Raw genomic sequence first — 15,655 nt, 5'->3', positions numbered from 1 at the left:
GGAGGTGTGCAGGAGGAAGCCGATCAATGTTTCTCTCACATCACTCTCTCCCTTCCTCTCTTTCTAAAATCAATTTTAAAAAACATATTTGTTAAAAAGAACAATACTGAATGTAAACTGTAATTTAAAAATTTTTTAAATTTAATTAAAAAAATAAACAAGCAAACACATCTGAAAGATGACAGAAAAAAAGAGACGGATGGTGGCTCAAAGAAATGTCCAGAACTGAAGGAAATGTGTGCCAATTGAAATGAACCTTTCACAAAACCTATAAGCAATGAACCAGAATCACATCAGGTATCTAACAATAGTACAAAAGATTTGAAAATTAAGCAGTGCTCTCAAAACCCTCAGTTTGGAACAATTATTTGGAACCCAGAATCTGATAACCAAACTATTAATTAAATTAGGTAAAGACATTTTTCAGACATGCTGTTAAAAAAAAAAATCCCATTCATTCCTTCTCAAAGCAAACTGGATATTGTGCTATACCAAAACAGAGGAAGTTAAGAGGACTAGAGTTACAAGAAACCAAAAGTCTAACACAGAAATGAGGCAGGATTTCTCAAGACGATGATAAAGGCAAGTCCCGGGAACACAGCTATGTAGCAAAGAGAAACAGAAACCACTCCAGGTTGGAGCAGTAAAACAAGAATGCTCCAGAAGGAAGGCGCTTTGAAAAAACATTTTTTAACTTGAAATTGTGGATGATGTAAACTGTTTGATCACACTTGAGAGTTTAAATTGAGTTTGGGTAAAGAATTAGTAATATATCACAGAAAACTAAACAAAGCAAAAAATAAAGCAATTATTAACTCCTGAAAAAATAAAACTACACAATAAAGACAACTCAAATACAAAGATAGTTAACCTTATTGTAATTATATAAACACTAAATATTCACTTAACTAAAAATTATAGTAACAGTACTGGAAGAACAAGGGGGGGGAATAAAAACATCTGTGGACAGAGGTCTGGAAGAACAGAGTAGAAAATGTATAAAATGAAGGAAAGGAGAAATAAAAGTGTAGCCCTGGCTGGTTAGAGCGTCATCCCGTGCAAGGATCCTGGGTTCTATTCCAGATCAGGGGCACATGCCTGGGGTGCAGGTATGATCCCCGTCCCAGTCGGGGCACATGTGGGAGGCAACCAATCAATATATCGATGTTTCTCTCTCTCTCTCTCCTTCCTTGCCTCCCTTCCACTCTCCCTTAAAATAAAATTTAAAAAAAAAAAAATTCAAAGGAAAAAATATCCTAAGATGAGGATTAACCAAAAAAAGAAAAAGAAAAGTATATATGTTATTCAGAAGTACAGACGTAAACAGAACAAACAACTAAGAGCTGTCAAATTGCCTCCAAGGAGTAGAAAGTAGGGGTCTGGAATGGGAAGCCAACTAGACAGAAACCTAGGAAAACTAAATAGAACTCACGTGGAAAAATAAAAATTAAAGAAATACAAGTGAAAATTTCAACAAGGGCAAAAGCTGGTATAGAGGATTAGAAAAATGGCAGAACAAAAGAGACGAACAAATGAAAGCACAATGAATGCCAGGGAAAATGTGAGAGTATGAATCCATCACCTTACCCCAGAACTGGGACATCCTAGAAAGCACGATTGGTCTCTGCCAAAGGGGAGCCAAGTAAATACTAATCTCTTTCTACTCTTCACAGCGCCTGTCACTGCTGCCTCCACGATCTCCCTTCCAAGCTATCCAAAGCACCCTTTTTTGTCATTTTACTTAGAAGTACCTTTACTGAATACCACAAGTTCCAAAGTTACTTACCTGCTAATCAATATTCTACTAAAATTCCCTGGTTCTAAAGTGAATGATTTCTCCTTGTTTGAACAAAAACATCTGATTAAAATAAAACTCTTTAAATGTAAAAGAGAGTTGGCGATAACAACCAATCCTTAAAATTTTGCCCCCAACCCTCTTTATTTGATGGAAAAGCTAGGTAGTTCCAAGAACATTCTAACTTCTGTCTAGACCAGCAGTTCTTAATTTGTGGGAGCCAGGGTGCCCACTAACAATCTCATGAAAGCTCTAAACTTCCTTTTTTACAAAGCTGTATTAATTTCAGGGGTGCAGAAACCCTTAATAAGGTTCTGTTAGACTCAGATACCACATCTGCATTCATGACTACAGCAATCTGTAGGTACCTATTCTCCTCTGGAGGAACAGCTTGTAGCCTACTCCACTATTCCTAAAAGCAGCTAAATCAGACCCGGTACCGAAATCCCGCTGGGCCGCCTACCGACCCTGGACAGGAATCGTTAATCTCTCCAGGTGTCAATACCCACAGGATTGTTGGGAGCACAAAGTAAGACAACTAAGTATCGTGTATGATAAAAGATACAATTATGTTGATCTTCCTGTGTTTTTTAAACTTCCTCATTTACCTCTATTCTCAAAGGCCCTTGCTCACAACAGGTCAGAATGACTCCTTTCAACATTAACATTTGTTTAGTGCTTACTATGTGCTTATTTGCTCAATATCCTATATGCTCCTATCAATACAACTCCATCTTATTGATGAAATAAGTTTAACATGCCTCAATCCCACAGCTCATAAAGGGCAGGTGACTGAACCACAAGGGAAACCGACTCAAGATCCTGTGCAGCCACCCTTAATTCCTTTTTCCTCACACTACACACCCAATCGCTAAGTCACGTTGAATACAAAACATGCGTAGCACACCGTTTATCTTACAACAGGAAAAATGCCGTAAGAGCATGTGGTTGAAAAGGTTAAAAATTTCAAGACATAGTAACAACGCTCTGTAAACTTAGAATTCCCAAGATTCCGTTTTATTAAACAACAACAAAAAAAAACAACAAGTTTCCAAAGAGTGCTGGGCGGGGGGAGAGCCCGCCTCAAAACAGAGAGGATTTCCAGTGTCCCTGCGCGGTCTATGAGCCACGCAGTTGCAAACGTGGCTGCCCCTGCTTCGGGTCACCTAGGCGCCTACGACGGTCCGGTCACAGCAGCAAAAGCCCACCCGGGGGCTGTCAGTCCCCGCAGGGTTCCACCAACCCCCAAGGCGGGAAGGCGCCGCCTCCGCCGCGGCGGGTAACTGTCCGGGAGACGAAAAGAACCCCGCCGGATATGGCAGCCGCCCAAGCCCGGGGACGAGGCCGCGCGGGCCGCCCGCGCCCAAGGAACCCGGGCCAGGGTGGGCCCGCGGGTGAGGGCAGTCGGAAGGGGGCCAGAGGAAGAGGAAGCGCTGGCACCAACGGCCGCCCGCCGCGGGCTCACCCCTCCTCCCGTCGCCCTCAAGCTCGCCAACCCCACGCCGCCCACCGGACCGCGCGAGCCCGACGGCGCCACAACCTAAGTGCCAGGGAGCGGCGGCCGCCGGGAGCCATGAGGCGGGCGCCACGCTGGGCCGCGGCCGGGCCTGGGCGGAAGCCAGCCGTCTCTTCAGTCCCCACTCACCTCTCGGGGCGACTGGGCGAAACCCTGCACCGAGGCGATGTACCGCTCCACCTCCGCCTTGCTGCGCCTCATCGCGCCGCCGACCTGGCTCCCAGGGCGCGAGAGGCCGGCGCCGAGGCCCACAGCAGTCGCCGTCTCCTGGAGCCGAGCGCCTGAAAGCCCCTGACGCAGCGCCGTCGCCGGCAGAGGAGCGCACCGCCCCGCGTGCGTGTTGCGTAAGCACTAGGCGCCGCGCAGACGGTGACGGCGGCCGGCTGCGCACGTACCGCGGCTCGCTGCGCGCGTCCCGCCGACTCCCGCCTGGGCTCCGGCCGCCGGTTCCAGGCTTCCAGATCAGGTTTGCGTTTCGCTGTCGGAGCGTAGGCAGCGCCTGGGGGAAAAGAAGTGTTTATGGGCCAAGGGGAACCCAGATCAGCGATTCTTTTAAAGATTTTACTGATTTTGCCCAGCCGGGGCGTGGCTCAGCGGTTGAGCGTCGACTTAAGATCCAGGCGATCAGGGTTCGATTCCCGGTCAGGGCACATGCCCGGGTTGCGGGCTCTGTCATCATTGATGTTTCCATCTCTCTCTCCCCCCCTCTCCTTTCCTCTCTCTGAAATCAATAAAGATATATTTTTTTAAAAAAAAGATTTTACCGATGTCATAGGGAGACAGAGAGAGAGAGAAACATAAATGATGAGAGAATTGATCGGCTGCCTCCTGCACCCCCCCACTGGGGAATCGAACCCTGATCTCCTGCACCGTAGGTCGGTGCTCAGCCGCTGAGCCGCGGCGCCAGCCAAGAGATCAGCGATTTTCAACTGAGTGCCACCACAATTTTTAAAACATGCACTACCAGGCTAGTCAGGGGCACTGACCTATGTTTCCTTGACTGTCAAATAAAGACAGGAGCCCTGGGCAGCCCTGGCCCGGTTGGTTGAACGCTGTCGGGTACACCTGGAGGTCGCTGGTTCGATTCCCGTCAGGACACGTGCGCAGGTTGAGGGTTTGATCCCCTGTGGGGTGCCTTCCGGACGCAACGGATTGATCTGTATCTCTCCCTTCCTCTCTCTAAAAAGTCAATTAAAAATGTAATAAGAATAAAAATATTTGTCTTTAAAATGACAAATGACAAGAGCCAACAACAATAGCTGTCCGGTGTGAATGAATCAAAATTATATCTTTTTGTGTATGTGTGTCAGATCGGCAAAAAAATGTATTTTTCAGTGTGCGGCAGAATTTTGATCATTAGTTTATGTGTGCCAGGAGGTGAAAAGGGTTGAAAATCGCTGAACTACATCAATGAAATGATCTTTTACCTGATGGGTTCTCAAAAGTTTTGGTGGTTCTTTTTAGCACATTTTGGTGTGTTCCAATTGGAACCTTTTGGAGACAATTAGTTAAATAGGTCAGATGTATGAAGAAGCATACATGTTAAAATTTATGCTATTGAAGGAGCATGTGAAAAAATTAAAAGTGCGTAATTTAAGGTAGGCCACAAATACTGTTTTTTTGGATGATTATATTACATGTATCTGTACATATATATGAATGCCCCCTAAATTTATATTTCATTAGCAAAACAGAATACACCAAAATGTTAACAGTAATCATTCAAAATGGTGAGTCATCAGTATTTTCCAAACCTTTAAAAATGTTTACTTTTGGAATTTGAATTTTAAAATCTCAGTTGAAAACAAGTTTTATAAAATGTTTCCAATGGTGAAGACATTTTTAGGTTTTAAAAGATCACATCTATATATAGTAGGCTCTTAATTATCTGGGAAAATAGAAAGCAAATTAAGTATGTTGAAATTTCTAACTGAAAGTTTAGGGTATTATTGTTACGGATTTTTTTCTATTTTTCTGTATTTTCCAAATTTTCTACAATGAGCAAAAGGGAAAAAACAGTATTTTGTTTTATTTCAGTCATATTGGATGTGAATAAGAGGAAGGGAAATGATGAGTCTGAGGTTACTAGCATGACTGGTAGACATTAACAGAAATGACATGTAAGAGAACCCTGTTTGGGGTGGAAATCCTATTTTTTAAATAATTTTTTTAATCCTCACCTGAGGACATGCTTATTGATTTTAGAGAGAGAGGAAGGGAGAAAAACAGAGAGGAGAGAAACATCTCACAGTCACCCTGATCATGGATCAAACCCGCAACCTAGGTATGTGCACAGACCCAGAATCAAACACACAACCTTTTGTTGTAGGAAGATGCTCCAACCAACTGAGCGAAACCAGCCAGGGCTGAAATCCTATTTTAGGTAGTTGATTTATTTCACTTGAAGTGCCATTTGTATACTCAAGTGGAGATGCCTACTAGGTAAATGAAATAATAGGACCAAGATCTCTGATGGACTTAGTACCATTTGTGACAACATGGATGGACCTAGCAGTTATTATGCAAAGTGAAAGAAGTCAGACAAAGAATATGAATTCACTGATATATGGAATCTAAAAAACAAAATAAACTTACAAACAAAACAAAAACAGACTCACAGAACAAATTGATGGTTGTCAGATGGGAAGTGAGTAGGGGGGATGGGATAAATGTGTCTCTCTCACATCAATGTCTGTCTGTCTCTCTCCCATCCCTCCCTCCCTTACACTCTCTAAAAATCAATGGAAAAATATCCTAGGGTGAGAATTAACAGCAACAAAAAAGTTACAAAATAATCATGGGAATATAAAATAGAACATAGGGAATATAGTCAATAATATTGTAATAACTATGTATGGTGTAAGGGGGTTAGTAGACTAAACAGTGATTACTTCATAAGTTATATAAATGTCTAACCACTATGCTATCCACCTGAAACTAATATATTGAATATCAACTGTAATTGAAAAAATTATTTAAAAATTTAAATGATATTATTTTACACCCATTAAGATGCCTATTCTAAAAAACAAACAAAACAAAACAGAAAATGACAACTGTTGGTAAGGATGTGAAGCCATTGGAACCCTTGTGCACTGTTGGTGGTGGTGTAAAATAGCACAACCACTATGGAAACATGACAGTTTCTCAAAAAGTTTAAAATGGAATTACAGCCCAGCTAGCAAGGCTCAGTGGTTGAGTATTGATCTATGATCCAGGAGATCGAGGTTCGATCCCCAGTCAGGGCACATGCCCGGATTTCAGGCTTGATCCCCAGTGGGGGGCGTGCAGGAGGCAGCTGCTCAATGACTCTCTCATCATTGACGTTTCTATCTCTCTCCCTCTCCCTTCCTCTTTCTGAAATCAATAGACATATTTTTAAACAAATAAAAATTTTAAAAATAAAATGGAATTACAATATGATCCAGAAATTTTATTTCTGTTTGTATAAACAGATAAACAAATTGTGGTTATGCATACAATGGAATATTATTCCACCTAAAAAAGGGAGGAAATCCTGTCACATGCTACATCGTGGATAAGCCTTGAGTACAGTGTGCTAAGGGAAATAAGCCAGTGACCAAAAGACAAATACAAGTACTCACTTCTATGAGCTATCTAAACTAGTCAAGTTCATAGAAGTGCAAAGTTGAATGGCGAGTACCAGGGGGTGGGGAAGAGGGAAGCAGAATGTTGTTTAATGTGTATAGAGCTTTAGTTTTACAAAATAAAAAAGTTCTGGAAAGCTGCTGAACAATAATGCAGATACTTAACACTACTTAAAAATGGTAAAGATGGTAAATTTTATGTTACATATTTTCTTACCACAATTAAAAAGTTTAAATATTATTTAAAAGAAAACAGTAGTTAAAAATTATGAAACCAAAAGTTGGTTCTTTGAAAAGATTTAAAGCTGACAAACTTGCCCTAGATGGTTTGGCTCAGTGGTTAGGGCATCAGCCCTCGGACTTAAGGATCCTGGGTTCGATTCTGGCAAGGGGCACATACCTCGGTTGCAGGCCCTATCCCAGCCTCGGTTGGGGCATGTGCTGGAAGCGACCAATCGGTATGTTTCTCTCACATCGATGTCTCTCTCTCTCTCTCTCCCTCTCCCTCCCACTCTATCGGAAAAGCAAAGGAAAAAATATCCTGGGGTGAGGGTTTAAAAAAAAGAAGAAAGAAAAGACATAAACATCCACATGATTATCTTATCAATGTTTACAATAGCCAAGATATGAAAGCAGTCTAAGTGTCCATCAATAGATGGGTGGATGAAGCAGTGCATTCATACAATGGAGTATGATTCAGCCATGAAGAATAATGAAATCTCACCCTCTGCAACAACACAGATGGACCTAGAGGGTGTTCTTTAGATTCCACGTGTAAGTGAAATCTGGCATATGTCTCTCTCTGGCTGACTTATTTCACTCAACATAATACTCTGCAGGTCCATCCATGTTATCGCAGATGGTCAGATTTTGTTCTTTTTTATGGCCAAGTAATATTCCATTGCGTATACGTACTACATATTTTTAATCCATTTGTCTATTGATGGGCACTTGGGCTGCTTCCATACCTTGGTTATTGTAAATAATACTGCAGTGAACATAGGGGTGGTTTTAGTGTTTTGACTTTCTTTGGATATATACCCAGAAGTGGGATCACTGTGTCCTACGGAGATTCTTTTTTTAAAAAAAAGAATATATATCTTTATTGATTTCAGAGAGAGGAAAGGAGAGGGAGAGAGAGAGATAGAAACATCGATGAGAGAGTCATTGATCAGCTGCAGCCCGCAACCCAGGCATGTGCCCTGACGGGAATCGAACCCTGATCGCCTGGATCCCAGGTCAACGCTTAACTGCTGAGCCATGCCCGGCCGGGCCGGAGCTTCATTTTTAATCTTTTGAGGACCCTCCATACTGTTTCCACAGTGGCTGCCCCAGGCTGCACTCCCACCAGCAGCGCCTGAGGGTTCCCTTTTCCCCACACCTCCCAGCACTTGTTTGTGGATTTACTGATGAGAGTCGTTCTGCTGTTGTTGTTGCTAATTCTCACCCAAGGATATTTTTCCATTGATTTTTTGGAGAGAGTGGAAAGGAGGAAGGGAAGGGGAGAGAGCGAGAGTGAAAGAGAGAGACACGATGATAGCCATTCTGACAGGTTTGAAGTGGTGTCTCGATGTGGGTTTTTTTCTTTTTGTTTCGTTTTTTAACCCTCACCGGAGGATATTTTTTCCGTTGCTTTCAGAAAGAGTGGAAGGGAGAGAGCGAGAAACTGCGATGTGAGAGATACATACCGATTGGTCACTAGGAACATACCAACTGGTCCTACACATGCCCCAACCGGGGCTGGGATGGAGCCCGTGACCAAGGTGCATGCCCTTGGCCAGAATCGAACCCAGGACCCTTTGATCTGTAGACCAACACTCTAACCACTGAGTCAAACCAGCTGGGGCTCAATGTGGCTTTAAATTACATTTCTCTGATGATTAGAGATGTTGAGCATCCTTTCATATGCCTGTTAGCTATCTGTATGTCCTCTTTGGATAAGTATCTATGCAAAACAGAAACAGACTCATAGATACAAAAAATAAACTGATGGTTGCCAGAGGGGAGGAAGTTTTGAGGGATGGGTGAAAAGGGTGAAGAGATTGAGACCTAGAGATGGGCAGTTACAAAATAGTCATGGGGATGTAAAGTACAGCATAGGAAGTATAGTGAATAATATTCTAATAACTGTGTATTGTACCAGTTGGGTACTGAAAATACCAGGGGGAACACTTTGTAAATGATTGTCTAACCACTATGCTGTACACCTGAAACTAATACAAATAATAGTGAATGTAAAAAAGTAAATAAAAATAAATGAACAAGCAGAATAGAAACAGAGTCATGGATACAGAGAACATTTTGACAGTTGCCAGATGGGAGGGAGTGGGTGGGGGATGAGTGAAAAAGGTGAGGGGATTGAGAAGTACAAATTGGTAGTTACAGAATAGTCATGGGGACGTCAAGTTCAGCCTAGAGAATATAGTCAATGTTGTAATAACTGTGTATGGCATCAGATTTATTGGGGTGATCACTTCATAAGTTATGTAGATGTCTAATCATGCAGTTGTACACCTGAAACTAATATTGCATGTCAACTGTAATTTTAAAATAAAAAATATATATATATTTTTAAAATATATCTTTATTGACTTCAGAGAGAGGAAAGGAGAGGGAGAGAGAGAGATAGAAACATCAATGATGAGAGAGTCATTGATCAGCTGCCTCCTGCACGCCCCTAACTGGGGATTGAGCCTGCAACCCAGGCATGTGCCCTGACCGGGAATCGAACCACGATCACCTGGATCCTGGGTCGATGCTCAACCGCTGAGCCATGCTCAGCAGGGCTAAAAATAAAAAATATATTGAAAAAAGAACATATATGCATAAACTCATAGACACAGGAAACAGTGTGGTGATAGCCAGAAGGAGGGGGTCAGGGCTGGGTGAAGGTGGGCTATGGGGGGGGGGGGATTGGGGACATCTGTAATGGTGTCAAAAATAAAAATTAAAAAAAAACAGTACCAGATCCATGCAGGAGCAGCTCAGGGAGGAACCCTGCAGTTCATAGACAACTTAATGGGGTCACTTCCCCGACCAACTCTCTCTCAGCAATTTCCCTGTTACTTTCCTTTCCGGAGGCTTCTCGTTTTAGTCTCCCAGTCAGAAAACTGAGACTTGAGACACCCAGCTCTGCCATGCACTCCTACGCCTGGGGCCAAGCATCCAGAGGACAGAGTTGGAACAAAAGCAGCACCAATTACTTTTGTCCCTCAGACCTATAACTCCATCAGTTGGAGAAGGTTCCCTCCTTCTGAGTTTTGGTTCCTGGGTCCCACCTAAATGGAAATTCTCACCAGGTTCTTTTTTCTTTTTTTTTAAATCTCTATTGATTTTAGAGAGAGGAACATCAATGATGAGAGAGTCATTGATCAGCTGCCTCCTGCCTGCTCCCAAATGGGGGTCGAGCCTGCAACCAGGCATGTGCCCTGACCCGGAATCAAACCTCGATCTCCTGGATCCTAGGTCGATGCTCAGCCGCTGAGCCACACGAGCCAGGCTCATCAGGTTCTTTTTGCAGGCTGTTCTCTTGCCTGGAAAGCCCCTTTCCCCTTTCTCCTTCTGGAAAGCTCCTTCAGTGTCTTTCAAACCCCAGTCTAGCCATCACTAGCTTTAGGAAATCTAGAGTCCCTGGAATTAACCATTCTCTCCTCTGAGCAATCTTTCTATCCCACTCCTGTTTCTTCTTTTTATTTTTTATCTTTATTGTTTAGAGTATTACAGATATCCCCTCATTTCCTCCCTTCCCCCCCACCATATATCTAATGTTGGCTCTTATCACACTGTATTCTGATGCATTGTTTATGGCCCCTGATAAACTGAGCTTTCCAAGGACTGAAAGTTTATTGCTGTTTTATTATCTCCTAGCACAGGGGCTGACAAAAGTTGACATTCAATAAATGTTTCTTGAATGTGCTGCATTCTCTCTACTTCTAATTTGCGTCCTTTTATTTAGTATAGGAAACTCATTAAGCTTCTTAGAATTGTGTATACAGTTCTACAGGGAAATATCCATGTAAAATTTAAAAAATAGAGACTAATGTTCAAGAACAGTACCACTCCTGATTAAATGTGTGGTTGTATGAATTGGGGACTTATTAATTGGAATGCAGTGTGAATAATTTTCATAATGTTGATACCTTTAGTCTAATATAATCCCTCTTATGGGGTCGGATATGTTGTTAAAGGTATGTAGCAAAAGAATATCCCTTTAATAAGCTGTTCCTTTCATCATGCATGTCTCTGATGTTTTTGTGATTGAGATCCCCATCTTGGACTGTATAAATATGACTTACACTTTTATGACTTACACGTCTTTGAGTTACATTTCTATGACTTATAATCGCCTGCCTGTTACGATGTTAGATTTAAGAAGCCACTTGCCTTTGCAGTGAAGATTAGTTATAGTCATTAGGAGAAGAATCTCCTACTTGATCTTGTGGCATCACAAGTTCTAATATGACAGCAAGATTAGAAAGTAAAGCAGGAAATCCCAAAGTTTTCGAAATGAGGAGAAACTAACTACCTTTTCTCGTTCTAAAATACTGGGATTGCCCAGCGGAGAAGTTGAGTCTCAGGTGAGGCAGGTCAGGACGCATTAGCTCGCTCACTTGTGCTGACTAGTGTTCCCTGGGAATTATAGAAAATGAGGAAGGAGGGATGTGTGTCTGAGGCACTGAACTTGTGACCCACCATATAAGATTTTAAGGTTTCGGTGATCACAGTAGTTTTTGGAGCACACCTGGAACAATGCTTTTCTTTCAACTCTAAGTAAGAATTTGTAATCATTTAGACAGGAGCTGCTTTGAACTCACCATTGATCCATAGGTGGAGGAAAATTTGCCAAAACAACAAAAGATGTAAACAATATGGTAGGATACATGTTTAACTCATAACAGGATACGTTCAGAAAATAAAACAGCACTTGCCATTGCTGTAACCTAACATTCATGTTGGCCAACTGAAGAACACTACCTCAGTAAAGCCCTCCTCCCTACCCCCCAAAAAACCCTAAACAAAAAAATTTAAGAACGATTTTCATGTATTTCTGCCCTATTTTTAAAATGCTTTTTGCAAATATTTATGATGATCCTGTATAAGATTTTGGATCCTGCTTTTAATATTCATTGTAAGTACTTGGAAAGGATGACATTTGTTTTTAGGCAGAAAATCCTGGCTCTGGTCTTTATGCTGGTTCTAAGCATTAAAAATTCTTACAGCTTTGCAGAATAGTTAAAACAAGTAGAGGTGATGCGCATTGCTCAGACATTCCGTCTGTCTCTCAGCGACCTCTGGGCTCCTACTGGCCTGGCCGCTGGACACTGCGAGAGGCAGAGAGGATACAAAGAAAAACCACCCAGTTCTTCCCTCCAGGAGCCAGCCTTTTGGTGGGAATGGAAAAATATATACAGTGCACTTAACAACTACTGAAATAGAGGTGCCAACAGAATTAGGGACACAAAGAATGGCTCATTTTGCTCGAAGACGTCAGGCAAGGCTTAAAATGGGGTGAGAGTTGAGCTGAGTCTCAAAAGTGAGAAGAGCGCACGTATTACAGGAGGCTGGCCCGGATCTGAGACGGGTCTGTGTAGCATGCCCACCGGCCACTGGGAGACAGAGGCCTAACGAGAGGCTGGGCCTGCCAGCGAAAGGCCCGGGGACCCTGGGAGGGAGCGGGGTTTGCGCCGGCTGGTGCCCGCGGGCCGGGCCGAGCGCCGCGGCCCCGGGAGCGTCGGCTGGTGCTGGCTCCGAGTGGAGCCGAGGGAGCGCGCAGGGAGCAGGCGCGGCTGCGAGTCACCAGAAGGGCTCGGGGGCCTTCCTGCAGCTGAAGCGATGCATTTTGGAGTGCTCAGGGGTGGAGACAGGTGGAGGCTGTGGGAGGGAAAAGTAGGGGTCCACTCGGTATTAGGTGCGGGAAACGGAAGGGGGCTCTGGCGCCTCCCCTGCTCCGCGGACCTGTGGTCTGCTTTCGGATCCCAGCTCTCCTAGGAAGCCTTCCCTCCCCCTCTGCTGGCGGGGCGGCCGCTGTGAGTGTCAAAACCCCACGCTCAGTCCGTCACGGTCCTTCCCACATTCTGTAATTACCCCTCTCTCCTCCCTGGGCGCGAGGAGCTCAGAGCCCGGAGTCCCCGGACCTCTGCGTGAGGAGCACGAAGTCCCGCGCCCCAGTCCCAGCGCCCCGAGCGCCCCCGTCCCGCCCCCAGTCCCAGCGCCCCGAGCGCCCCCGTCCCGCCCCCAGTCCCAGCGCCCCGAGCGCCCCCGTCCCGCCCCCAGCCCCAGCGCCCCGAGCGCCCCCGTCCCGCCCCCAGCCCCAGCGCCCCGAGCGCCCCCGTCCCGCCCCCGGTCCCAGCGCCCCGAGCGCCCCCGTCCCGCGCCCCTTTCCCGGCGCCCCGAGCGCCCCAAGGCTTGCTGGACGCCGCGTTGGCAGACGCGCCCTCTCTGCTAAGAAAGGAACCTGTCCGCCCCTCGTTCGGTGGGACCCGGTGCCCTGCGCAGCGGCGGCTGAGGAGACGGGGGCTCACCATGGCCACGAACAGCCCACGGAAGGAGCCAGACTGAGAATGACGGTCGGAATAATCCGCAGGTGACGGGCAGGGCGGGCCCGGGGTGCAGTGCAGGACTGGGGGCCGCGCCTCTTAGTAAACGGAGGAGAGCCGGTGGCGAGCGACGGTGCCGGCCGACGACACCGGTCAGATTCCGACTCGACGGGCAGCGGTCGTGAGGCGGCCGCCGCCCAGCTGGACACGGGGCCAGGACGCCGCCGGGGCGCCTCCAGACCCAGCGGGTCCCCGCTGGGAAGCCGCCCCTTTCGCCCGCCACGTGCGCCCAGGGGCCCGCCGTTCCCATTTCCACTCCCCCTCCCTTCTACTGTATTGTGCCCGCGGTCACAGGTGTGTGCACCAGCATTGCACGTTCTAGACCCAATGGCCAAGGGCATGGGGGGTTCCTTCTTTTTCAACCCTGACCTGAGGATATGCTCCCACTGACCCGAGAGAGAGAAACACGGGCCCGCTGCGCACGCCCGCCCGGCCTGGAATCCCACCCGCAGCTTTCGGCGCCCAGGACGATGCTCCAGCCAACCGAGCCACACCGGGCGGGCCCCACGGTGCGTTCTGATGGAGGTGGGATGGGGAAAATACTGGTTCTGTGAAAATACCCCTTTTCCATTAGGGGCATGCTCATTCGGCCCTTATCTTTATTTTCCAGTAAATTATTTTGCTTTTAACAAAAAAAAGAACATAAAAAATCCTTGCATACCTTGTTCGATTGGAGAATTCTGGTTTCCATTTATCATTGAAAAACCAAGGACAATTTTATAACTGTTTTGTATGTAGCTAATACAATAGGGCACTCTGTTTTTAAGTAGGAACAAGTTACTCTAAAGAAATAAATCCTAGGTAATTTTCCCCAAGACAAGTGTCTTGTTGTTTCAATCAACTTATATTTTAAAAATTTTGAAAGTATCAGAATTTATGGTGAATAGTGGGAAGACTCCACCACCATTCTATATGCTTCTAAGATTTGGCTTATACTTAATATCCAGGTCACTTTCTTTTATTCATATACATGAATGTCTCTACTATATATTCAACAATACTTTTCTTACTCTTATAAACACAGACACATACTCCAAGTAAGAAAAACAGGACAGACTTATGGCCAGTCGCCATGCAGACACTCTGCTCTAAGTGGGGGGAGTTCTGAGTAACTCACAGTTGCCCTGGTCGGGGCAAGTGTGGGAGGCAACCAGTTGATGTCTCTCACGCTGATGTTTCTCTCTCTCTCTCTCTCTCTCCCTTCCACTCCCTCTGAAAAGCAATGAGGAAAAAAAAAGTGTTTGTGGAAACTGCCGTGTGAATTTTTTTTTAATATGTCTTTATTGATTTCAGAGACATCAGCTGCCTCCTGCACACCCCCAACTGGGGATTGAGCCGGTAACCCAGGCATGTGCCCCGACCCAGAATCGAACCTCGATCTCCTGGATCCTAGGTTGAAGCTCAACCACTGAGTCACGCCTGGCCAGGCTGCCTTGTGAATTTTCTATAGAGAACGTTTAATTACATACTTTCACATGGACTTAGATATACTTTTAAATTGTGTTCTTAAAAGAAACTACATATAGTAATAGTTTAAAATGCCTTTTTTTAAAAATGTGGAACTTTTTAAAAAACAGATATAATTGATACATAGCGTTAGTTTCAGGTATACAACATGATTCTATATTTGTATACATTGTGAAACGGTGACCACAATAAGTCTAGTCAACATCCATCACCACAGTTATAAATTTTTTTCTTACGATGAGAACTTCTAAGATCTACTCTTTTAGCAACTTTTAAATGTGCAATACAGTACTATTAATTCTTGTCACTGTGCTGTGCATCACATCCCCATGACTTAATTGTTTTGTAACTGGAAGTGTGTACCTTTTGACCCCCTTCTCCCATTTTGCCCACACCCTACCCCCACCTCTGGCAGCCACCATCTCTTCTCTGTATCTATAAACTTGTTTTTTGTTTGTTGTTTTTAGGATTCCACATAAGTGAAATCATACGGTATTTCTCTCTCTGATTTATATCATTAGCATGAAACCTTGAAGATCCATCCATGTTGTTGTAAATGGCAAGATTTCCTTCTATGGCTGAGTAATAGTCCAGTATGTATATATATGTATTGTGTGTGTGTGTGTGTGTGTGTGTGTGTGTGTGTATCATACTTTCTTTATCCACTTGTCCA

General features: G+C 44.7%; 1 protein-coding gene across 2 annotated transcripts in view; it reads right to left on the bottom strand.

Annotated features, from left to right (window-relative positions):
* LOC107528725 (E3 SUMO-protein ligase RanBP2) overlaps window positions 1-3,545 on the bottom strand; it is a 65,086-nt gene extending 61,541 nt beyond the window's left edge. Inside the window, exon 1 of one of the 2 annotated variants that reach the window (XM_087820674.1) lies at window positions 3,441-3,545. In XM_087820674.1, coding sequence (XP_087676800.1) covers window positions 3,441-3,512 — 72 coding nt within the window. In that variant the 5' untranslated portion in view covers window positions 3,513-3,545. The remainder of the gene's footprint in view (window positions 1-3,440) is intronic. The other variant, XM_087820673.1, reaches the window with a different exon arrangement.
* Window positions 3,546-15,655: the final 12,110 nt, after the last annotated feature.

The sequence above is a fragment of the Miniopterus natalensis genome, chromosome 9 (genome assembly GCF_054644295.1).
Source record: "Miniopterus natalensis isolate mMinNat1 chromosome 9, mMinNat1.hap1, whole genome shotgun sequence".
In the NCBI taxonomy this organism is placed as follows: Eukaryota; Metazoa; Chordata; class Mammalia; order Chiroptera; family Miniopteridae; genus Miniopterus; species Miniopterus natalensis.
The sequence above is the reverse complement of the archived record's forward strand: the minus strand, read 5'-3'. Positions and strand labels throughout refer to the sequence as shown.